This window comes from Rhinolophus sinicus, chromosome 17, assembly GCF_057876585.1.
Source record: "Rhinolophus sinicus isolate RSI-liver-muscle chromosome 17, RSI-T2T, whole genome shotgun sequence".
Taxonomy (NCBI): Eukaryota; Metazoa; Chordata; class Mammalia; order Chiroptera; family Rhinolophidae; genus Rhinolophus; species Rhinolophus sinicus.
Genome location: NC_142517.1, coordinates 161438816 through 161464428, shown reverse-complemented (window position 1 = coordinate 161464428; position 25613 = coordinate 161438816). Strand labels below are relative to the sequence as shown.

Here is a 25613-nt window from a genome sequence, read left to right as displayed (position 1 = left end):
GCGACAGGAGGAATTTCAGAACCTATTAACAGCAACTCCTAAAAGACCTGAGTATCCACTGCACACTCCTGAAATGAACAGCCAGGAGCACCAGCGCGGAATGAACGACTACTGCTTACAGCACCCTGCCAACGTCAGCATCTGGGCATTGCTGGCACCTGCCAGCCAAGCCTTGATCTGTTCAGACCCCCGATCATCTTCTGAGAAATAGTGAGATCATAGCTCGCAGAGCTGGTAGGACGTCAAGTCATCAATAATGTAACAGAATTCCCACAAACACTACGGACTTCATATAGTCTGAAAGCTTCAGGCAAGATACCTACCCTGTTTCCCCGAAAATAAGACCTAGCCAGACAATCAATTCTAATGCATCTTTTGGAGCAAAAATTAATATAAGACCCAGTCATTATATTATATTATATTATATTAGAACTGGTCTTATATTATAGTAAAGTAAGACCGGGTCTTATATTAATTTTTGCTCCAAAAGACGCATTAGAGCTGATGGTCCAGCTAGGTCTTATTTTCGGGGAAACATGGTACTGGGTGCCCAGAGGGTGAAATATCACCACTCTCAATCTGTTTTCCTGCCCCAAATTCATTTTTAATATACTCTATTCAAGTATGTCACCAGATACATATATTTAATGTTAATGTGATGAATGTAACTCTGCCTAGTTATGAACAACTATCTTTGTTTACTTTCTAGAAACATATTTAAGATCATCAGGCTAAACAAACATATCCTTCACAATCAGACAAAGATGAGCTGCCACTCAGCCACACACACACCACACAGACCACAAATAAAGATGAAATCAAATAATGTCAGTGCCATGGTACATATTTAGATCTGGTAGAACATAATTAGAAAAGCCAGAGATGCCTTAGAGTATAATTCCTCAGATCAAAATGCAAACATAATATTTTCCCACTAAAGAATTAAAAAAAGATCCGTTCTGACCTTGTAGGGCATACGTCCTTCTTTTTCTGTCTCTCAGAGTTCTCAGACATCCAGTGAATATCTGTCCTTTATTTGGACAGCAAAACGCACCTTCATCGCCGATAATTCCCTGTACATATCTATTAAGAGGATCTCAGACCACAGAGAGGAAACTGGGCGGGTGGTTGTCCAGGAAAGCTCAGGCAGTCAAAGGCAATAGGAAAAGACTTCCTATATGTGTTTATATATATATATATTTTTTTCAACTTTAGTTCTCTCTTAATCACTTCACTCCCTTCCTTTCAGGATTTGAATCACTTTGTCACTCCACGGAAAAGCTTGAGGACAGAGGAGTAAGACCTGGCGCAGACATCAGGTCCAACTCATCGAAGCAGGCTTCCGCTTGGTTTAAAAGAATCAGAACTGTGAGGAGAGAGGCAAAAGAAGCAGCCAACAGGATGTGTGTGGCTGGAGTTCCTGGCATGAAGTCTTGGCTTTCATGTTTATTTTTGGATATATTTTTCTTAGCCTTTTGATGCAAATTTCTGGTCTGGGAAGGAACACTACAGTACAAGTTCCAAAGTTGCCAAAAGTAAGCACAGGCTTCTGACTTCGGAGAGAGCAGGCCACTCAACTTTTAGGCTCTCGGAAAGCCTCCCTGTGCATTCACAGGCAGGCAAGGGGACTGCCTTGCCTGTCTGAGGATGGGTCCCACTGTCCTACCAGAGGTCCCAGGACCACTAAACATGCACCTGCAGTGCCGGTCCACCCGGAAAGCCTACCAGTGATGTAAAAGTGAAACAACCTGACATTGTTTACATGCCAAATAAAGTAACAAAAGCCACCCAAAGGACCTCTGAGTATTTTATGTTCTGAAATACTATGCTTTAAGTATTTGGCTTTAATTTTTCTGACAGCCCATCTCAGAACAGACAGGAACATCAAGTCTATTCAAACAGGAGCAGATGCCTCTGAAAAGTACATTATTCTAATACGGTCTTTAAAGCATACCAGAAAAAACTAAGCTGCTGTCATTTCAATAATTCCTATTCTTATAGTGGCTGGAAAGATTATTAATGGAAAGGGGCTTTTTCTCTCCCTAAATAGTCCAAAACAGGCAGTAAACAGAAATAACTAAAAAGCTTTTCAGTGCCACAACTGCCCACAATCTGGCAGAACTGAGACAATAAAGCACTCTGAAATTTAAGGAATAGAGATAAATGTAAAAATATTTTTTCAAGAATATTCATTAATCTTAGAAATATCCCTACTTACAAATTGCTTTCTTTTCCTAAGACAGAAACATGCATTTATTTCTTATTTTTATCATTCAGCTTTATATCCCATACAGCATGAAATAGATTTTCAGTCAGTTGACAATATTTACTGAGGCCACAGACACACTTGGAGAATAAACTTACTTTATCAGTCATTAAATCCATTACAGAGAACAGATTGGTGGTTGGCAGAGGCAGAGGGTGGGGGTGGGCGACATGGGTGAAGGGCGTCAAAGGAAAAAACTTTCAGTTATAAAATAAATAAGTCCTGAGGTATAATGTACAGCATGGTGATCATAGTTAATACTGTATTGCATATTGAAAATTGCTAAGAAAGTAAATCTTAAAAGTACTCATCACAAGAAAAAAATTTGTAAAGATCTGTGGTGATGGATGTTAACTGGACTCATTGTGGTAACCATTTTACAATATATACAAATACCAAATCATTATATTGTACACCTGAAACTAATATAATGTCATATGTCAATTATTTACAGACAATAATAATTAAAAATCGTTACATCTGAGCAATGGTTCTCTGTGACAATGCACTGGTTAAAATAAAATCACAAGACTGTGCAAGTATCTTGTAAGAATTACAGCTAAAAAATCACTTTTATTGTAACACGGGTCAAACTACAAATTCAAAATATTGCTTTTAAATGAAATTGTACCATTTGCGACAACATGGATAGACTTAGAGGGTATTATGCTAAGTGAAATAAATCAGACAGAGAAAGACAAATACTATATGATCTCACTTATATATGGAAACTGAAAAACAAAATAAACAAACAAAACAGAAACAGACTCATAGATAACAGAGAACAAACTGATGGTTGCCAGATAGAAGGGGGTTTGGGAGCTGGGTGAAAAAGGAGGAGGAGTTAAGAAGTACAAATTGCTAGTTACCAAATAGTCACGGGGATGGAAAGTACAGCCTAGGGAATATAGTCAATGACACTGTAATAACTACATATGGTGCCAGGTGGGTACTAGACTTATTGGGAGGGTCACTTCTTAAATTGTATAAACGTCTAATCACTATGCCTGAAATCAATATAAAATAATACTGAATATCAACTATCATTGAACAGTAACAATAATAAAAAAAATGCAGTTAAAAATAAATAAACCTGCAAACTTCAAAAAAATAAATAAAACGTTGTTTTTATTTTTAAAGACTACAGCTTTATTGCTATCTTTAAATTTTCAAACAATTTATTCACAAATTTGTATTATTACTTTCAACATGCTCAAACATGACTCATGATAAAGGGAAGTTTTTGTCTGGAATGATGTGCATGCAATTGAAACACAGGTAGGCAGCTGGTAGACCACTGGGGCAAAGACCTCTCGGTAGCATCTTTTATGGATTTGTTTGAGAGTGCCTCTCTAATCTACTTCTCTGAACACACTGGACTCATCTCCTCATTCAATGTCGTGTATTTGGAATATTTTACATAAAGATGTCAAAGCATCTTCATACAGACACAACATTAGATAGAAAGTCAGGAAGAAAACCAAAAACCCTTGTTTATCATTCCAACCACTGGCAACCTTCTTATATTATATGTGCTGAGAAGAAATTAATGGAATTGGACAGTAAATCAGCCCTTTATTTATTCCAAGAGCCACTAACAATCATAAATACCCATAATCTTGGATCAAATATTAATAACTGGTTTAAAACTCCCAAGCCTACACTTAATTATTTTGCCATTTAACTTCCTTACTGAGGGTGTACAATGCCACTAGTGTCAAAGAGTTTAAATTATAATTGTCTCAAGAACTAAAAATGGTATTCCAGGACTTTTAAATTAATTTTCTTCTGAATGAAATCCAGAAACATAATGATCTCTCTCTCTCTCTCTCTCTCTCTCTCTCTCTCTCTCTCTCTCTCTCTCTCGATGCTATTGAAAAATGAGATGTTTCAAACCCTGAATAACATATTTTATTAAGTGCTAATATCAAAGAAGTATGAAAAGAGGGAAGTGTTATTGATCAACTCTGAGTAAATTTACCGTAATTTGCGTAAACTAGGAAAATACGACCTAACCTTGAGACGGAGCAGCAACCCAGCGCCCTCAAACCTGACTGTAAATTGGCAACTGAAACATGGAAAGGGAGGAGGAAAGAAAGTAGTTTTCATTAGGAAAGATATAGGATACAAAGAAAAGCATTAAGCTGCTACCTCAGTTATATTTTCGGGAGTATTTATTTTATTTGGTGTATTTCTAGAGACTATTGAATAATTCTTCTGGTCACATTTATGACAACAATTTTTTTAATACTTTAGGTGCTACCAATTTGACTTATAATAGATAACATAAACCAAGATGTATCTGGGATGAAACTGAATAGCATTCAAAATCTCTGGGGAGCCAGATGGCTCAGTTGGTTAGAGCATGAACTCTTAACAACAGGGTTGCCGGTTCCATTCCCACATGGGCCAGTGAGCTGAACCCTGCACAACTAGATTGAAAACAACAGTTTGAGCTTGGAGCTGAGCCTCGGGTGGGTGGCCAGTTTACTCAGTGGTTAGAGTGTGGTGCTCATAACACCAAGGTGACCAGTGAGAGTCATACACAGGCCAGTGAGCTGCGTCCCCCACAACTAGGTTGAAAACAACGATTTGACATGGAGCTGATGGGTCCTGGAAAAACACACTGTTCCCCAATAAAAATTTTTAAAAATTTTCTTTAAATCTCACATGTAGTTCTCTGAGTGTGTTATCTACCTGCAGAGAGCCAGGAAATTTACCTTAGATCAGGAAAGGAAGCAGGATTCCCTAATTTTGTGTCGCCACTAAAGTCCACGTGTAAGATTTAAAATAGACTATTTGCTTAGCCTGTCAAAGAGCTATTTTTAGACTGTGCTACCAGTTAGTGACTACTGATAATTTTCAGAGTTAGAAGAAGTAACTCAGAATCCTGGCCCTTATATTTACCCTTCAGCCCCCTGCAGTGACATCAAGGGCATAGATAAGGAGACAAAGCCAAATATAAGGGTGCTTGTCATACAGTGCACCCACCATGGCATTCCTGAAAAGGAAATAGTCAAATGAGGTGAATATAGACCCAGGCACATTCAGACCCATGACTCACGTTATCTAATTTTCACTATTCGGAACCTATGGCCTAACACTGAGCTCTCCTTCCCTTGCTGACGAGAGAGGCATCATCCAGCTTACCTTTCTGCTGCCTGCTTCCTGCCATCGCTTGGTTCAGTGAGGCTTCTACCTGAATCCTGAAGTTATGTAATCCCTCCCTTCATAATCTTTCCCTTTCGATATTTGGCTGACAGATCTAATTTAGATTTCAACTGACAGTATGAACTTGGGTTTTAATGTTGCTAACAGATATTATTTACCAGCGGAATGAATGGCTGAATTATAAACTCTATTATCTGACATAATCAATGCATAGGGGTTCTAGTTATCAGATATTTTGTTAGCAGATTAGTACTACACATGCCATCAGTGGGTCGCCCACATTCAAAGAAGAGAAATAAGATTTATTTGATGAAAATAATATATTGTACTCTGAAATAATGTTATTGACTTGCTAGTTGATTTTCTGTCTCCTCAAAGTAGAACAGATACTCCCACCCGGAGAACAGGAACTCTGGCAATCTTTTCTGTTCTAAAGGTACTATAGAATTTTACAATTTCTTAGGATTATCATGCACTGCATATGCACAAGTGTGCCTATTAATAAAGTTTTGATTAATGTAGATTACTAGATAATGGAGTTCCTTGCATTTTCATTTTAGCCAGTTAAAACATTGACTGACCACCTAATTTGAACTCTGCACTTAGTTGCATGAACAGGCAAATACAATGAAGTATCTGACTGATCTCTTACTCACAATGAGACTCCCGTCCCCCACGAATAAAAGAAGAGGTCAGACTAAACCTCTACCCATCCTTTTCAGCTCACTTAAGTCACAGGCAGGGGAGATCGGAAATCATGCTCTGAAGTCACAGATAAGGGGTTATATCCACTGAGCTGCAAAATCATGTGGCAAGGTTTGGGATACCAAGGACCACCCTCAATATCAATACCCCCATTTGATAATTTTCCTCTAAGGGATATACCTGTGGAAAATTAGACCTAAAATGTACTCAGATACAATCTGACCAGGGGATCAAATTTAGCGTCACTAATAATGAGGCAACCAGACATTACGAGCCTCCTGAGGTACTAGGTGTCACCTTTGGTGTTTTCGTGCCAAAAATGTTTGGCTTGATTTAATCAAGTCTTTAGCCCTAATTTCCATTCATAGGAAACTTGGGGCTAGGGGTACATAAGAGACACCAGGAAAAACAACCAGACAAATCTTGAATTTGGGAGAAACTGACCTGGCCTTTTCAACAAGTCAGTGCCATGGAGAGAAAAAGAGAAGGGCAGGGAGAGGAGGAAAGGAGGGTAGAAAAGAGGGAGAGAGGCAGAGAGACTGACAGATGTAACATTCAAATGTAATACATGGTTCTTTGAGACTGATTTGAAACAACAACAACAACAACAAAACAGCTATAAAAGATACTTAGGGAATTGGGGAAATTTAAACCATAGACTGGGTATCATATGATATTAGGATATTATCGTTAGTTTTGTAGATGAAATAATGGTATTATAGGTAGATAGCAGAATAGTCTAATTTTTCAGAGCTATATATCGAATATTTAGAATGAAATATCATGATGTCTGTCATTTACATTAAAGTGGTTTCAAAAAATAAAAAATAATAAAACAAAAACAAAAACAAAGAAGCAGCAAATATGCCTGTATATTAACAACTGCTAAACTAAGTACAGGGGTATGGGTATTCATTGTATTATTTTGATTTTCAGTATGATTGAAATTTTTTTATAATAATTTTTTAAATGATTCACAGGTAGCAACTTCTCAGGAACTTCCTTCATAGCACTGAGAACACCTAATTAAAATAAGTTTTTAATATGTCCACAAATCATCCTCTATCAGCAACTTGAATCAGTCATCACAGACAAAAGCAGCTATAATGACACACACCACAGGTAGGAATCTTTTTTTGTTCTTAAACTAGATTTCTAAATTTCCTTTTCAGAAAAGACTTTTTCCATTTACCTTTTAAAATGAAAGATCCAAAAAACGGCTTATTTGCCTCAAGCTTGGTTCCTTTTAATTGACAGAAACCTCTCCATACACACCTCATGCAAACCTACTTTAGCTTTGCCTTCCTAAAAGTAGCTTTTGTCTCTGAACTTTACAGAGCAGTTGGAGCTCTTTAATATTTTCTAAGAGAAACATTTCAAACAAGTAACCCCGCAATTTATTCACCACTGCCAAGAATAAAAGTAACAGGTTTCACCACCAGGGCCCTCCAAGGACTTTTAAGGCAAAGCATCACTCATTCACCGGCAGGTTTGCTCCCTTAATGCATCTGTCATTTGTTTGGCTCTGGAGGAAACTATTTGATTACACAAAATTCTTTTTAGATCAAGTTTAAAATCTTAGCCACACTGGGACAAGTGGCGAAGACTGCCAGCTCGATGGGTTAACACTTGGACATACTGAGCCACAGACAAAGATAAGGAACAACCACAGGTTAAAATCAGAAGCTTGAAGAACTGAAAAGGAATGCACGTGAAAGATGCAAGGCTTAGCTGGGCCTTTCCAAGTGCTCCATTTGCCATTACTGCATGTAAGATGATTTATTCTCCGTACTTCTTGTAAATGAGTGCAGTACTCTAAGGGGCGCTGGTAAGCAGCGGTAAATGCAAAAGCCACCAGGACCAGTTGCATCCATCCACTGCTGTGCACCTATGCATTTTGAACTTGGCAAGTAACCAGACATCTTGATGTCCCTCATTTCCCATACTTTATTATAGGGTACATCATTTTTAAAAGCATTTAAATGAAGCAAATGTTAACCCCATTCCGTCCACTTTACCAGGGAACAAGGCAATGATGATTTTTCAAATGCAAAAGAAAATGTCAAAGTTTTTTGTTCCCCGGTTAAGAATACATATGTGCAATAGGAGGGAAGAAATACGTAAAAACACTCTATGGTCATTCAAGAAATAATTATAAGGTACGTCAAACCACAGAAAACGGAGCAAGCACTAATTTTTTTTTTTTTTTTTAAAGATGTCTTGTGTCAAAATGGCTTTTTCACTCACTCATTTCAAAAACAAGTTTTGAAAATTAAATTTCATCCACTGGCTCAGAACAGAGCACATTAAGGCCTGACTGTAATGCCATTATCCATGTGGCAGCTCCTTTTCTTTTCTGCAACCACATTAATTGACAAAGAAGCCTTGGGGCTCACCTCCCACAGAGTCTTGAAGTCCTTCTGCTCGATGCGAAGCAGTTCACTGCTCTCCCTGGTAACGATGGTCGCATGGCGGGGTGTGTTGTCCAGAATGGACTCTCCAAAGGCTGTTCCAATTCCCAGAGTGCAGATGGTCACTGCATCCTGAGAATCCCAAAAACCGGCCATTAGAAAATTAAGCATTGAACGGGTGAATGAGTTGTCTTTTCTTTGAATTGAAGTATAATTTGTACACAATAAAACACTCGATTTAATTGCACAGTTTGACAAGTTTTGACAAACACATACACCCCTGCCATCACTACCCAAATCAAGACAGAACATTTCTACCACACCTGAAAGTTCTCTCTTGCCTCTTTCCATCAAGACCCTCCTTTCAGAGGTAATCGATTTATTTCTATCACCATAAAGGAGTTTTGCCAGTTTCACCACCTCATGTGGAAGGAATCTGACAATATGCCCTCTTTGGTGCCTGGCTTCTTTTGCTCAACATGATGTCTACAAGACTTATCCAAGTTGTTCATGGATCAGTCGGGTTTTTTTCCCTTTTACTGACGATAGTCCATTGCGTGGCTATGCCACAATTTGCTTGTCCATTCTCCTATTGCTGAACATTTGGGTAGTTTCTAGTTTGGGGACTTTATGAATAAAGCTACTAGTAATCTCATGCAAGTCTTTTTGTGGACAGGGTTATCTTTTTATAGGACTGCTATCAGCTTTAAGAAAAAAAGGGGGAATCTTTTTAAAAACGTACTGAGATTTTTAGTGAGGAGGTGCAGTTACAATATTTCAATAGAAAATGGGAATAGGGATGCTGTTATTTCAGTCTGTCATGAAGAGATGAGGAAACTGAAGGTCAGAGTGGTTGATTCACACAGCCCTAGTTCACATAGATAACAAGTAATGCAGTCAGATTCCAAGCACAGCTCTCTGACTATAGTCTGAGCTTTTTGCACCATGCTGCCTCCTGCAGCCACAGCAGAGTAAAAACAGCATCTGATGAAGTGCAAGAGGGCTAGTTTATAAAATGTCATGAATCAATGATTTAAAAGTTTCTTAAGGTGTACTAAAAAAGTAATTTCCTCTCTGCATGCAACATTGGTGATAATATTTGGATTTAATCCTAACTAGTTTCAAATAATGCAAATAGCCACTCAAAATCACCTGGACATTAATTCTGCCAGGCATTATCAACTAAAAGAGATACACAAGGGCAATCCTGACTCAGAAAGCACAGTTTTCCTTTCATGCATCTAATACACAATAATAGGCAAATGTTATTAAGATCAAGTTAGTGACTCTGTAATCACATTACTAAGACAAATGCCCAGAAGAATCCAGTTCCTTGAACCATAACAAATTACTTCTGCACAGATATTACCATATAACATTTCCTTCACGAAAATGAAATCAATAATATCTCAGAAAAGAATGAAAGATTAGGGGAGCATTTAAGAACAGTCTGCTATTAATAATAAATTTTCCAGAAAGTCAGTTGCAAACAGATTCAGACAGAAACACATTCCAAGAACTGAAATATCAAAACTCAGTCACAAGTACCTCGGAATAATTTTCAAATTCTAGTAAAAACACAAGATGGATTATGATACATCACAGACTTTCACAAATGCTCTAGCATGTCAGGTTCCCTTGAGAATTCCACGAGCTTACTTCATTTGTATTTTTTATCACTGGAACCCTTCAGAAGGATCCTTTTACCTAATTTATACTTTCTAGTGTTAAATTTTATTTTAAAACTTGAGAGGGATGGATCATAAATATTACTCCTGCCACTATCCACATAGTTTAAATAACTAAAGTTACATGCAAAATATAATGCAAAAGAACAATGAAGAGCTATTATTCCTGAGCTAGTTGTAGATTTTTACGGCTTGAACAGTCTTCTGCTTTCTCATCTCCTACCCTTGATATATGTAGTTTGTCACCAAAAGGTATGCAAAGAAAGACACAGAGGCTGTGAAAGTCACATGAGCCCATCTCCTTGTTAGTGAACAGCCCTTATGATATAGACAAAAGATTAAAATTACTCTTGGATTTCCCCTGGAGAGTTTCACGTTACCCATGTCTTATCACATATAACAAAATATAGTCATGCTCGTGTTGCCAACGGCACTGCTCAGTGAAGCTCCCGGTGTCAGGACCTCTGTAAGGAGAGGCACCCGGCCCTGGTCAAGCACCCAGCTCATTTCCAGGAACCCGCACTCTCCTACCAGAACTGAGTGTAGGTCCATCCTCCCTAGATTTCCTCCTTCGTAATTCATCCACTGAAATTTAAGGACAGGGAGTCACAAATACAAGATATGATCTTGAAATTAGGACTGTAAACCTCACCTGAAAGGAGTATTACATACAAGGTCAACCATTTCAGCAGACTCAGTGTATTTAGGACAAATTTACTTAGAAATCTGAATGGATTTTGGAGGTATGGATTGGGCACTGGGACAACTGGGCCCGGGGAAGTAGAAGGTCCTAGGAAGAACATTTTTAGTCCAAACACTAATCACTGTCTTTATAGCCCATGAGTATTAGGCCTTATTTGCATTTAAATTCCAGACCGGGCCATGCATGGTGCTTAGAAAATAATTATCAAATAAGGAAATTTACATTCAAATGTCCTTTCATTTATCACAGCCAATATATTTTGCTCAGTATGTACCTTGAAAGGTAACAGAAATCTAACCAGGTCCCTATTGGTCAGAATTCAAAGCCTGAAACTCTGTAGATGTGCTTAAAGCACGCCTTTGCCTATGGCTGAAAAGGGTCAATTTCTGAGTGTAATATTACTATTTCTCTTAAGCTTACACATACTCTAGAGATCTGCTTATGCCTCAATACTTATTTAATAGAGACTATTCAGTCTTGTATTCTGTGCTCATTTGCAGATTAATGTTCAGAAAGGCCACCTGAAAGAAAATATTTAGAGTGACATAGAGACTGAAGAAAGCAGTCAGTACCCACTCAGAGAATATACAAGACTAACTACAGTGAAGGAATGCCCTGTTTGGGGAGAAGACGGCCACTTATTTTAAGGACTTCCAAATATGAAATGAAGATTTAAGGACTTGAATGTGTTCAGTAAACAAGAAGGTGAGTTGAGCAGAGGCTGCTGGAGTCCTGCCAGCTTCCCCCTCCCCCTTACGAGCCCCTTTCCTCCCCCAAGTCATTTAGCAACTGTGCCATGCACCCCTGTGCTTCTTCACTGCTCCACCTGAGGGCAGAGTGTTGGCCAGTCAATGCCTGTAAGGTATAACCTCCATCACAGAGGCGTGAGAGTAGGAGGATTAAGTACCCTGGCTTTCTTACCCTACACAGTTTCTCCTGGAGGAGTGTGCGCAGTTGCCCACAGTAGAAATTCTCTTACCAACACACTTTTGTTGGCTTTTCCTTCATTCTTTGTCTCACTTCCCCACTCCCTTACAACACGTCCTGGGGTCATCTCCAAAAAAAATCACTCGCAGCCAAATCCTTAACTCCAGGCTGGCTTCTGGGAAAATCCGAAACAGAGAGGGGGTTACTCAACCATGGCGATGAGTCCTAATTTCCACCGAGACCTCTGGGAGGTACTGAGCCAAACCAGCATTCCCAAAGGGACTTCTGTAACAGGGATGGAGACCAGCTCGTCGCTTACTGCTTTGCATCAGATACATCATAAGTGCCATATCCCTTGGGTGACACAGGGGAAGACTGCACTATGCTAATAAAGCATATTGGGTCACTGTGGCCAATTCTACTATACAACTACGGGTGATGGGCTCTCAAGAAAAGAATTGCCTATGGCACGTCACTGATACAACGTTTTTCTTCCTCCGATCTAATCCAGCTCTCTCTCATCTCAGTCCACTTGATCACGCCTTCTCCCACCCTCTAACACACGTAATTCCCCCACTTCCCCTTCATAGTACATATCCTACTGTATGCACGCAGATCTCCACATGTGGGAGTGGCATACTGCGTGGCATGCCCTGGGCCAGGTGTCTTGGCTATGACGCCTCATTTATTCCTCACAACAGTCAAATAATATAATGTATTTAAAGGCTTCACATAGTGCCTGAGTCAAAAGAAATGCTTAATAAATTGTGGGTATTCTTATTGATGGTAGTATTAAAATAACATTGGATATATATATATATATATGTATGTATATATATATATATATATATATATATCTCGCTATTTTATAGGTTGAGAAAAATGAGGCTCAAAGATACTCAGTAATTTGCCCAAAAGCATGGCCAGCAAGTGGTAGAGCTGAGACTAGAAACTTGGCAATCTAATTACCTCCCATATGCTTCTTAAATTGTCATGAAGTTTAAGCACCTCTTGCCAAGGCTTAATAGGAAAATCAATTAAAGTATTAATTTAATCTATACAGGTTCTTTTTTCAATCAGCCAATCTATACATGTACTGAATACCTAATAAGTTCAAATCACCGAAAAAATATAAAACACCTGGTACTGCAATATTGGGGCCCCCTTGACCGTCACCTAGAAGATCAAATCCATTCCAGGCTGGGACACCAATCCTCTCAGTCATTCAGAGAAATTTAAGCAACCATAAGCCAGACACTAAGAATCATATCAGTATTTCTGCTTTTCTTGCTCTGATCCTGCGCCCCAGTTCTAATCACAGAGTTCCTACCTCAGCTGGAGACACTAAGTTTCTGTCTTTCTGTGTTTCTGCTTTGATGAGCTGCCTGGTATCCCAGTTCTTCTCAACGTGGCCAACGGTCTTGCTCTGGCAGCCCTCCCTGGGCCCCAGGTCCTCTCTGGCTTCCTGCTGTTGCCAGGCCTCTTTGTCAGCCCACCTGTCTGCCCACTCCATCACTGGGGCTGCTTTCTGACTCCTTGCCCATTACTAAGCCACACCCCATCACGTCACCACTTGCTAGACCTGCCTCTGCCCTTCGCCCTACAAACCCAGGGTCTGTGTGTCTCCAACATTCAGCTTCCTCTCCATGTCCTTCCCAGCACCGCCTGAACATGCCTCTGGACGGCCCCCATTTTCCAGGTTCTCCTCTGCCCAGCGAGGCACCAACTTGAAGTCATGGACAAATTTTGCCACGGTATGTGTTTAGGTGGGATAGGCAGGGTCTGGTTATCTCCGTTCATAAAAGTTAGTATTGGATGAGTGAACAAAGATGTCAACAAAGCTGCCCTGATGGAAGGCAGGGAGCATCAGCCAAAGTCACACACCTGCAGGCACCAGCGTTAGCATACTTCATGCCTAGTGGGCAAAATCCCCCCGAGGCAGCACAGTGAGACGCACAGGCCTTCAGACCTGGATTCAAAACCCTTCTCTGCCAATTACTAACCCTGTGGCTTTGGGTAGAACACTCTCGGGAGCCTCAGTATCCTCACTGGCGAAACGGTCACAATCTCTCTCCTAAGATTATTAGCAGGGTTTGGTATAAATAATACAGACACAGAGTTCTGTGTGGTTCCTGGCACACAGTAGGTACTCAATAAATAATGGAAAATACTATTCTGACTCAGGTATATTTACCTACATCCATAGGTCATGTATGTTTCTAAAAATCAAATTATATTTTTCATTATTTAAATAACAGAGAATTTCTATATTCATTTCGTGTTAGTCTCCAATTAATGATGGCTTCTGAACTCCAGATTCCAAGCTTCTCTGTCCCCCAGTCTGGATGTCAGTGGTTTGAATGATCTGCAAAACACTTCCGCTCTCTGGGGGAGCTTGTATTCAAAGGGACCCTTCTGAAACATCCTGCTGGAAATCAAAGAATCCTTTCTTTCTGCTACGAATCACCCCTTCATTTACGTGCTTTGTATTATGATATACGGGTTTTCTTAAAGTAGGCATTCTCATATGCGGCATTTTATTTGTTTGTTTCCTTATAATCATCGCTATAGTATGGAAATGGGAATGGTGTTAAGAAAGCCGATGGTTATGTGCCACTGATACCCAAGACAATAAACATGTACCTTGCAAATAATGTCTATAAGCAGCCACTGAAATCCAACTTGCACAAGCTATAGTCTGATGAAATTTAAAATAACTAACACTCAATAAATTAGACATAAGAATTCTCTCTGGTAAGTGCATCAGGATTTTTAAAAAACTGTCCTGTAACTTCAAGGGGGATCAGATCTTTTTATTATGCATTTTTAAAGATTCCACATATAAGTGAAAACACAGTATTTGTCTTTCGCTGTCTGACTTATTTCACTGAGTATAATGCCTTCAATGTCCATCCATGTTGTTCCAAATGGAAGGAGTTCCCTGTTTGTTATGGCTGAGTAGTATTCCATGGTATATATACCACATCTTCTTTATCCATTCACCCATTGATGGACACTTAGGTTGTTTCTATGTCTTGACTATTGTAAATAATGCTGCTATGAACATGGGGGTGCAGACATCATTTTGATTTAGTTTTCATTGCCTTTGGATACATTCCCAGAAGTGAATTCACATGGCAGTTCTATTTTTAATTTTTTGAGGATCCTTTATACTGTTTTCCATAGTGGTGGCACCAATTTACAATCCCACCAACAGTGCACAAGGGTTCTCTTTTCTTCACATGCATGCCAGCATTTGTCATCTCATCTTTTTTGATGATGAGCATTCTATCAAGTGTGAGGTGGTATTTCATTGTGGTTTTAATTTGCATTCCCCTAATGACTAGTGATGTTGAGCCTCTTTTCATGTACCTTCTGACCTTTCATATATCTTCTTTGGAGAAATGTCTATTCAGGTCATTTGCCCATTTTTTAATTGGGTTATTTGTTTTTTTTATTACTGAGTTGTATGCATTCTTTCTATATTTTGGATATTAACCCCTTATCAGATATACGGTTTGTAAATATTTTTTTCCCATTCCACAGGTTGTCTTTTCACTTTGTTGATGGTTTCTTTGCCAGGCAATTATGAATACCTACCTCACTTGCATATACATGTATCAAGAATAGTTAATTGTCTCACGGCATATTTATTGTTTTGGATACACATTAGGTTAACATCAAGGAACAAATTGGTCCTTCAAGTGTATAGACCCTAAAACATAAATTCTTACGAAGCAAATATTTACTGTAGGCAATACTTGCCATTAAGTTTGATAGTGCCTTTGTTCCATGAGCGTGAATTTAGTACTGGAATTAATTCAATGCTCCAAGTCCTTTTAAAAACTAAAAATTTAAGGTGGCCAGATAGCTCAGTTGGTTAGAGTGTGAGCTCTTAACAACAGGGTTGCCAGTTCGATTCCTGCATGGGATGGTGGGCTGCGCCCCCTGAAACTAAGATTGAAAACGGCAACTGGACTTGGAGCTGAGCAACCCTGGAGAAACACATTGTTCCCCAATATTTCTCAATTAAAAAACAAACCAAAAATACCTAGAAATTTAGTGGAACCTAATCGCTGAATTTGCCAAGACACTCAGCTGTTTGTGCTGTCTAAAGGATTTATTGTTAAGCACAAAAGCAAAATAGTTCTAAGTCAAATGTGTTTTTCCTAACACACACATAGACAAGACTTTTTACTTTTAGAGCACTTCTCCGGAATCAGAGTGCTAGATGCAGCTTAAGGAGACCGGGCAAGCTGGCTGCAGGCAGTTTCCGTCAGAATGAGCGAGAATCAGCATTCTCATCACTGAATCTGGGAGGCCAGCCCCATTTCAGGGGAGAAACAGTTTGTTCTACACTATGGCTCAGTCTTCCATCCACCCAAAGAATTACATGACAACGAAACCAAATACAGTATGTGATGCCTCATGCAAGATGCTAAATAAACTCCAGATCAGTTCCTAACATACGACATGACCTGAGCACAGATAAGTATTAAGAGATTACAAACAATCGCTGTGGACTTGGCACCTTTCACGTTTTATGGGCTCAATAAACGTGTTCAGAAAATGTGTTGTGATGATGGTGATGTTCTCGGTCTGAAAATAATGGGGTGAAATGAAAGTGAATGAAAGAACCAGACAGCCAAAGGCAGAGAACGAGAGATCCACATGCTGGAGAAACACGCTCAGCCTTTACGTTTTATAAACAACATTTAATGCTTAAAAACATCTTTGAGATAGAGACAAAGAGAGGGTAAATAAAAGCACATTTTACTTTGGGGGAGAACCAAAAAGAGATCCTTTTCCAAAATTGGGCTAAAAATTACCAGAGAATTTCACAGAGACAGACAAGAGGATGGACAAAATGATGACCAAGGCCAACTGCAGCCTGGATTCCGTGATCCCATGAAATGGCTGAACAATATTGTTAAACTTCTTGCCGCTTCCAACATGAAGTACATTTCCTGCTTTTTCTATGCTAGCACTGCCCTCTTGTGATAAAATGATAGCATTGCTGGAGCTGCAACCAACAGCATTCCACTCTAGGCAACCAACTTTTCTTTCCGGAAATGGTGAGAAAAAAGCTTCAGAAATCCTGCTCTGTGCCAAGCTTTGTACTAATTGCTTTACATATGTTAACTCATTTAAGGTAGGAACTATTATCCCCAACTAATAGGTAACCTAACTTGCCTAATGTCACACAGTAATTAAGTGGCAGAGAGGATTTCAAAAGAGGTCTGCTTTTAACCAGTACGCATTGCATTAGATATTTACTAACACTTTAAATAAACATCTGTTGAAGATATTTGTAAGGATAGTGGTTTCCCCAAAAATAAGACCTAGCCAGACAGTCAGCTCTAAAGTGTCTCTTGAAGCAAAAATTAATATAAGACCTGGTCTTATTTTACTTTAATATAACATAGTATCGGGTCTAATATTAATTTTTGCTCCAAGAGACGCATTAGAGCTAATTGTCCAGCTAGGTCTTATTTTCAGTGAAACACGGTAGAAGTTTTAATGAATTAATACACCATCCCATTCTCTATTTTGCAGCACGAACCTCTATTCACTAAGCAGCAATCAGAAATTCTCCTTTGCTATGATTAGAGAAATACTGTATTTTTTTGGTGCAAAGATTAATTTAAAATCTTACATATTTCTATGACTTAAATATTTACCATGCCAAAAAGGCCCCTCACCTATAAAATTTGCAGAGAAAAGCAGGACCCTTTCTCTCTCTTTCTGTCTGAAACATACACACATACGCACAGAGTTGGGTATTATTGATATAGTGAGGATTATAAGCCAATTTATATTTTTAAGTTTATTGTTTACTATTTGTTCTAAGCTTCACTTCTCACCCTAAATCCATTCAAATATTAATGAGAAGAGAGTACACCCATGGTATTGTTCATTCTAGTGGGAAGGTAAAATTTCTGACTTTTAGCCCATTGAGTTAAACAGGCACCCAACACAGACAGGTCCTTGAACACAAGACTTCAGCTGCGGGCACTGGAAGGTGTACGTGTCCTGGTTAGGCTTAGGTAAGAGACTGAGTGTGGGGACCGGCGTCATTGGGATCTGGAAGGATTAATCCTGGATAGGATCTGTGCTGCCAAGTGCCAGTCTACGTGAGCACGGGAGTAAGGCTGGGGACACTGCGATGGGGAAGTCGTCTGTGAGCAGGTCCACTTGCTGGGCTAAGTTTCATGGAGTAAGACAAAGAGGCAGGAGAAACGTCTGGGAAGCTGGGAGAAGTGCATCTGTCAATTAATTACACAGGGACATGGGATAAGAACGTTTCTGAAGTCGGTTTTGTTTTATGGAGTAGTGGCATCAATACAATTTCTAGGAAGATATTTGTAAGGATAGCGGTCTCTAAAATTTCGTCAAAATCACAGGAACAGAATAGCCTCTTTATAACTTCCCAGAATTCTTAGCACACACATGGTTCAAGGCTGTAACTAAATAAATGAAAGCAACCTAGCACCAGCTTCTTGGGCAGGCTCTCCGAGAGGCAGGGCCCATTATCCACCTCTTCCTCCAGAGGCTTTGATTTCCCCACTCTAGTCCACGCTGAAAGCCTGGGATTTGGGGAACTAGGCCGCAGGGAAGGCAGGGAAGCAGAACAGAGTGTTGGCCTATGAAAGGGAGAGAAGCAGGTTCTAAATAGCACTCAGCAGGATTTTGTACGACTGTCTGATGTGTCCTGAGCCAGAGACAGACCCACAGGGTGAGGCAGTCAGCCTGCCAGGTCATGCCTCCCCAGCTGGCAGACTTGTGTTTCTAAACTGAGCGGGTGGGCTGACCCCAAGCAAAACTGGAGGTGAGCCCTCTCGCTCCCCACAGCCCAACAGCTTTCTTCTCTATCCTCCCTGCCCAGGAAAGGGCCTGCAGTTTATGTTACCACTCACCAGAGTTTATATTTAATACTTCTCCCAAATGTGGAGTCAACAGCATCAGTGATCCAAGGGGGCAAAGGAGGGTCCACACACCAGTTGGGAGCAAGCACGCTTCGTAGACCCCTTACAGGAGCTCCCTTTCTAGACCCCTTACGGGCACCCCAGGGAAATGGCTGCACATGCTGGTTACCGCTAAGGATGGCAGGGCACTGGATTGGGTAAGGAAATCATGGTGATTTCTAGCTCTACGGGTCACCACTATGCCATCTTGAGCAGACCACTCGCTGACCTGTGACTTGAGCAAGATACAACACAGTTAGGTCCACCTACTAGGGTGAGTCAAATGAAAGAAGGCCAAGTGAAATGCTCTGTAAAGGATGAGAGGGTTACTCCTGCTATGCTCGTAGGATCTCATCAATGAGAAATAAGCATGCCCCTCAACCTGGGGTCCAAAGAATTCAAAAGCCAACCCAATCATACAGAGGGCAAGAAGCTGTGTTTTCTTAGCCTAGTGACCAAAAAAAAAAACTATAAGGGAATGAAGGGAAGGGAGAAAAAGTAGCATTGTATTGAAACAGGCAAGAAGGGCCTATGAGTTTATGCGCCAAATAAAATATCTATGCCCTATGTATTCTTGAAAGTCATATACAGTTATATTTTCCTATCACCATATAAAAGAAATAGGGTGATTTTTTTCAGAAAAAAATTCCATGAAATCAATAATACCTAACAAATGTATGATATAAAAATAGTATACCAGAACCTGTGAAGGGTTTTCTTCATTATGCATTTCAATTAGTGGCATCACCACCCACCCACCTCTTCATTTAAGTCAGAATCCTCCCTTTCTCTCAACCCCCCACACATCCCGTCCACACCTAGTCTAACTATTTCACCTCCACCTGGTATATACTATACCTCAATCTCCCTCCCTGATCACCCACACTTATCTATCCCACACTCTAACTTAGAAGCCTTTTGAAAGGATGGGGTCATGCTCATTTAACTGTGTACCTCCCGATCTAAAGGGGTGGTGGCAGAAAGAGGGCCCGCATTTCAGGGGCAGCCCAGTAGCGTGTGAGAAGTGGGCCTTTCCCACCTGCATGCCTCAAGTGGAGCAAGCACCTGTGTGGTGAGTTTAGAGGTGAAGAGGTGTGGCACTCTGAGCTGGAAATAGAAATGCAGCAGGGTGGTTGCAGGAGCTACAAGGGAAACACTGCTTCTCCCCATATTCATTATTCCTCCTGGATGGCCACTGTACAAGCACAGTGGTCAAGAACTTGAGCTGTAGGATCACAAAGAACTGTCTCTGATACCTAATGGCTGTGTGACCTTGGGCAAGTTATATGGCATCTCACCTGTAAAATGAGACTAATAACAGCACTAAATGGGGGAGGGCAGTGTAATGAGGACCAGTGAAATAATGAGTCAGGAAAGTGCTTTGCACATTAGCTGCCTGTAGTGGGCGCTATCTCTGCTCTCACGTACCTCACCACTCTGGCTCAGCTACCACTCCACTGAGGGCCTGCAACTGGTAAGTTTGGAAATTTATCACCACCATCTCCTCTGACTCTCGGATGAGAAAACAGGCACACAGGGCAGGGAAAGACTTGAGGAACAAAGATGGAGGGGTAGGCTAACAAGAAACTCTTCACTACCCACTTTTAATGATTTAACTCTGTTTGTATTGTTACCTCTTTGCTCTTTCCCTAATTCTCTCTTAGTCTCTTTTAACTTTCTTCTTTTTCTTTTACTGCCCCTTATGAACCTTTTTTCCTATGTGAGTAGCAGGAAGAATATGAATTTTGCAGTATGTCAGACCTGAATCCAAATGTTAGTTTCGCCACGTACGTTTGTCTGGCCCTAAGGAAAGTTGTACTTAATGTCACTGTGCTTTGTTTTCAAGCTCAGTTGTAAAATAGGACATGAATGCCTAAAAATGAAGTCAGTTAATGTACGTGGAACCCTTAGCACAGTGTGACACAGTGAAGGCACTTAGCAATGCTGTTGCTGGTCTCTTGGGGTAGGAATTCCAAGTCTTTCCTTCCTTCTCCTCCCATGGCCCATCACTCAACCCCATTTTGCTCCCCACTGGAGTATATGGTGGTTAATTTTATATGTCAACTTGGCTAGACTATGGTGACCAGTTCCTTAGTCAAACATTAGTCTATATTTTGCTATAAAAGTATTTTTTTGGATGTGACGACCATTTATAATCAGCAGGCTTTACATAACACAGATAACTCTGCATAACGTGCGTGGGCCTCATCCAATCAGTTGAAGGTCTGAAGAGCAAACAGATTTCCCTGGAGGTTTCCCAAAGAAGAAGTAATTCTGCTTCCAGATTGCAACACAGAAATTCTGCCTGACTTTCCAGTTTTGGGACTCAAGACTGAGGCATCAACTTTCACATCTGCCTGCCAGCTTGCCTACCAATTTTGAATCTGCCAGCCCCCACAGTCACATAAACCAATTCCTTCAAGTAAATCTCTATCCACCTATCTTTTCCTATTGGTTCTGTTTCTCTGGTGACCCCTGACTTATATAGGGCACTACTCTGACTGGCTAACCCCGATTTGCCCACATCACTAGTGAGCAGAGACCTAGAGCCCATTAGAAAGCCAGTGCAGTAGAAATGGCTTTTTTGCTATTGATTCCCTTTCTAGCAATTGGCCACGGAAGGTGGCTCAGCCATCTTGCTCTTCCTCACTGTCTTCGTCCCATATGGCTGGAACCATGGCCAGTCCGTCACAGCACGCTGGACGGCTGGGCCCTCTGTGCAGCTCAGACTACTACCTGAAGCGTTGGAGGATACAGAGGGCAATGTGCTTTCTCAGCCTTATATCCTAGTGACTATACTCATCAATCCAGAAAGCCCTGGTTGCACATGGTGGGGTGAAGTACACAGAGGAGGCAGGAAGCCATCTTTGCTATAAAGCTAATAATTCCTAACAACTCAAGAGAAGACCAAGCCCAGCTTAGGAAACTTCTCTGCGTTAGGTTTGAGGTCAAAACCACAGCTAAAACATACAGTTAAAAGTTTATTAAAATTTTTAAAAACCCATGGCTAGTAACAAAGTGTTACTCAGCTATTCTGTGCTAGGACCCCATGGGGAGAGATAATTAGTCCAGGGCAATATTCCAACAGCCCGAAGTCAAATACTATTTTAATACCATCCAAATCTCACACTAGCTTTAAACATCTGACGTGTCAGCACATCACTGCTGCTGTGATTTATCATTCCTTAGCTATGTCTGCTCTGCCTTTTTTTATTATTATTCTTTCCTCAGCTCTCTTCCCTTTCCTTTCTCTTCCTTAATTCTCATCTTCCTTCCCTTCTTGTCTTTCCTCATCTTTCTCTTTTCAGCTTCTCCCCTTCCTCCATCATTATTCATTCAGGACCACCTGGAGAATGAGGAGAATCATTCTTTTCTAGGCCCTGTCCCCTCTGCACACCCATGCCAGCGAGACCCAATTGAGGTAAGCAAGAGGAGCAGCCCTGAGCAAAAGGGCCCCGAGAGTACCCACCAGGACAGCAGTCTACAGGTAGAAGGTGTGCAGAGATGAGAGACGGGGGTAATCTGAAAGGATGACAGACGGCAGAGAGAGAGGGACGTTGCAAGCTTCATCATGTTTCTTTTGAGTCAAATAGTACAGAGCAGTGGCTAAGAGCATATGATCAGGTGCCTCACTGCTAGGGTGTTAATCTTAGCTCCCCTAATTTGAGAAACATTACTTGTGGCAGATTATTTAACTACTTGGAGCCTTCATTTCCTCCTCTATAAGATGAAAACAGTAATATGACCTACCTCATAGGGTTATTGTGAGGAGGAAAGGAGTAAGGAAACACCTGTTAAGTGCTTAGAACACTACCTAGCACATGGCAGATATCTGAGAAATGTTAGCTGTTCTCAGTCCCATTGGGAAACTAAGGCAGCTTACAAGAATCAAAACCCACCTCCCTCCTTGGCCCTCTCTGAAATCCAAGAGAAATCTGGCTCTGTGAGAGATGGGACAGGATCATCAAGACTAGGAGGTTCCAGGCAGTTTCTAATGGAACTTTCGATGTGTTGATACATACAAAAAGTATACTATGGGTTAAGTAGGACTTCTCACTAGCCTGAGACTCTAACCATCTATAACAATGGGTATAACACACACAATTATATTCCAAACTCCAAATGTCCACCTTACCAACAATCGTTTGGGACAGTTCTACGTTTTTAGACAGTAACTGCCCACAACTCCAGTATTCACATAAGCTCCTACAAAACTTAAATCTCAAATTTTGTACATCCTGGACGTTTCTCACATTTGAAGGGTGCTACCTATGAAAAAGGCTCAGAAGCACTGTCTTACACATGGTACTTGGCTGTACGTTATTTGTCCCTGTAACTGTTTCTTTGCCTTTTCATCAGGCTATAGGGGATCACTTCTAGGACACAGAAAAGTCAGGAAACCAGATGGAGGATGGATTTCAGGGGAAACCTTGGGAGACTTCCTTCTCCATCCCCCTTTGCTCATGTTTCACCTTATGAACAGCCATTAATTATAGTGCAAATGAATTGTTTGCATTTCCCAATAGATAGCAAGCTCCTGGAAGGCAGGCAATGTGCTCTTGCATTTCGTGTTCCAACAGCTGGCACCATACTCAAATCACAGGAAACATTCAATACCTATATTTCTTGAGTAACTTCATAAAGGAATTCATCAAACACTTGAACTCCTTACGATGGGAAAGAGGAAGTGGGTTTGAAAAAATGTAATTTTTATGGCATAAAAGACATAAGGTGTATTTTTAAAAAGGAAAATAATAAATCGTACTTAAAAAAAGAATAAGGTATCTTACTTGGTGACTGCTGGTCTCAGATACTTTAACATCCAAAGACCCTGCCAGGACAGCATACCAGTTTGTTCCAATATCACCTTGACGAAATACTGAAAAAGAAACAGGAATGTAAACAAAGCCAAACATAAGCTGGTTTTACCGCATGCTCAGATAAGTTTCTCACTGGTATTATAAGCATGACTTGGACCGAGCTAAGCTCACCACTCTGCCTTTACCTGTTCCCACAAAAACCATTTTTCTTTTCCTCATCTATCAACAAAGCTACATCCTATTTATTCAACATTGTACGAACTGGAACTCTATGAAACAGAACTCTTTCAAATTTACAGAGCAGTAATAAAGGACGGTAACCCAAAATACTATAGGAACCTTTAAATTTGAGAAAAACTGAGTGATGTTCTATGTAATTTATCTTAAATACTCGCACACTTCATTGTGTTGTGATTCCTGGAATGTTATTACTCTAGATGGGGTACATATTAACAAGGTTTGACTCAATAAAACCAGACCACTACCCCAATTTCCTATGTCTATCTACATTAAAAGCAATGTGTTTTCTAGGCTAGAGCATCTCCTTTTAAGCTAACCAATGAAGGATTAAGAAAAACAAAATCTGCTTTAAAAGTTTGAACTCTCGTACTATCATGCCCATTTTCTTGTTTGGTTTATAAATTCCCTGCTTTTAGGTTTTAGGAGTTAACTGCTCTTTGGAAATGGCTCTCATCAGAAGTTTCTGAACATCGTTTTGCTTTACTTTTGTAATCTCAGAGAGAAATACAGTTAGATAGGACCTCAGTTCCCTTATCACATTAAGAGCAGTACTTGGGAAAGTCATTCTGAAACACTGGTTCAAAAATCTCATGCAAACCCAACAATCCTTTTCAATATCCTAGCTAAATAACTAGATGGAAGGATCTGACATTTTAACATTCTTTTCAGTTAGAGTCAGAGTTGTAGGGATTCAATGAGAAATTACATGACAACCCAGTGGGACAGCTGAATTCCGGCCAGGCTACTGCTCACTGCATCAGAGCAAGCCTCTGGGAGCCACAATTAATGACTACAAGCTGCTCTAAACTCCCCGACTAAGACGTGCAGTGGAAAAGCGAAGAATGACAATGGCGCCCTGCCAAGTGCAATGATAAGCTTAGGATGGGGGATTGATGAGTTTGTAGTTGGCCTCTCCAGTCACTGCTGTTCCCAGCCTTTGGAAGTGACTTAGGTTAGAGTCAGAGCTTTGCCTTTTGCGAACTTTCTGGCCCCGAAAGACGTTACCATTTGCCAGTCAATTTCATATTACATATGATAGATCCATTCTGAAAATGGCTTTAAGAAACAGAAAATGGAGTCTCATTCCCAAGAGAATGAAGTTTGCAATAGCAATAATGAAAGTATTAGCTTGAAAACAGTAGTGTATGGATAATTTTTTAAATAGATGTGTGACTGTGAGTGTGTACACGTCAGAAAACATCTTGAAGGATACACACACAGTGTTAACAGTAATCTCTGGGTTTGGGGATTGCAGGTCATTTTGATTTTGTTTGTCTTCTAAATTTTCTATAATGTGTGATAGACCCTGTTGGTTTCCCATCCAGAATCATGCCCTCCCTCCTTCTTATCTAACTGAACATTATACATACAAGGATTATATACAAATTTCCATGCTCCTTCAAGGGCCAAGTGCTCTGAGCATATGAATTTCTTTCCTGGCATCACTGTGGTAGTCATGATTGGTTTAATTCAATCACAGTGATCCCATTTTCTTTGCCAGTGATTGGTTTACACATGGACATGTGATACAATTCTGGCCAATAAAACAAGATAGGAAGTCTGCTGGGGGACTTCTGAAAAACAGACACAAGAAGAAATAGTCCTTGGCAGGACGTGTTTGTAATGGCATGTAATGTCTCCAACTGCTATAGCTGTCTAAGAATTATTTGGGACAAGTCTGAGGAAAAAAGCCAACACCTGAGAATGCATATCAAAA

The 25613-nt window shown here is 40.3% G+C and overlaps 1 protein-coding gene across 2 annotated transcripts in view; it reads right to left on the bottom strand.

Moving 5' to 3' along the window:
• Positions 1-25613, bottom strand: part of RAPGEF4 (Rap guanine nucleotide exchange factor 4) — a 277773-nt gene that overhangs the window by 200220 nt on the left and 51940 nt on the right. For both annotated transcript variants that reach the window (XM_019727445.3, XM_019727446.3), the window contains exons 3-4: positions 23627-23715; positions 8539-8685 (exon numbers count right to left, since the gene is read on the bottom strand). In XM_019727445.3, the coding sequence (XP_019583004.3) occupies positions 8539-8685; positions 23627-23715 (236 nt within the window). The remainder of the gene's footprint in view (positions 1-8538; positions 8686-23626; positions 23716-25613) is intronic.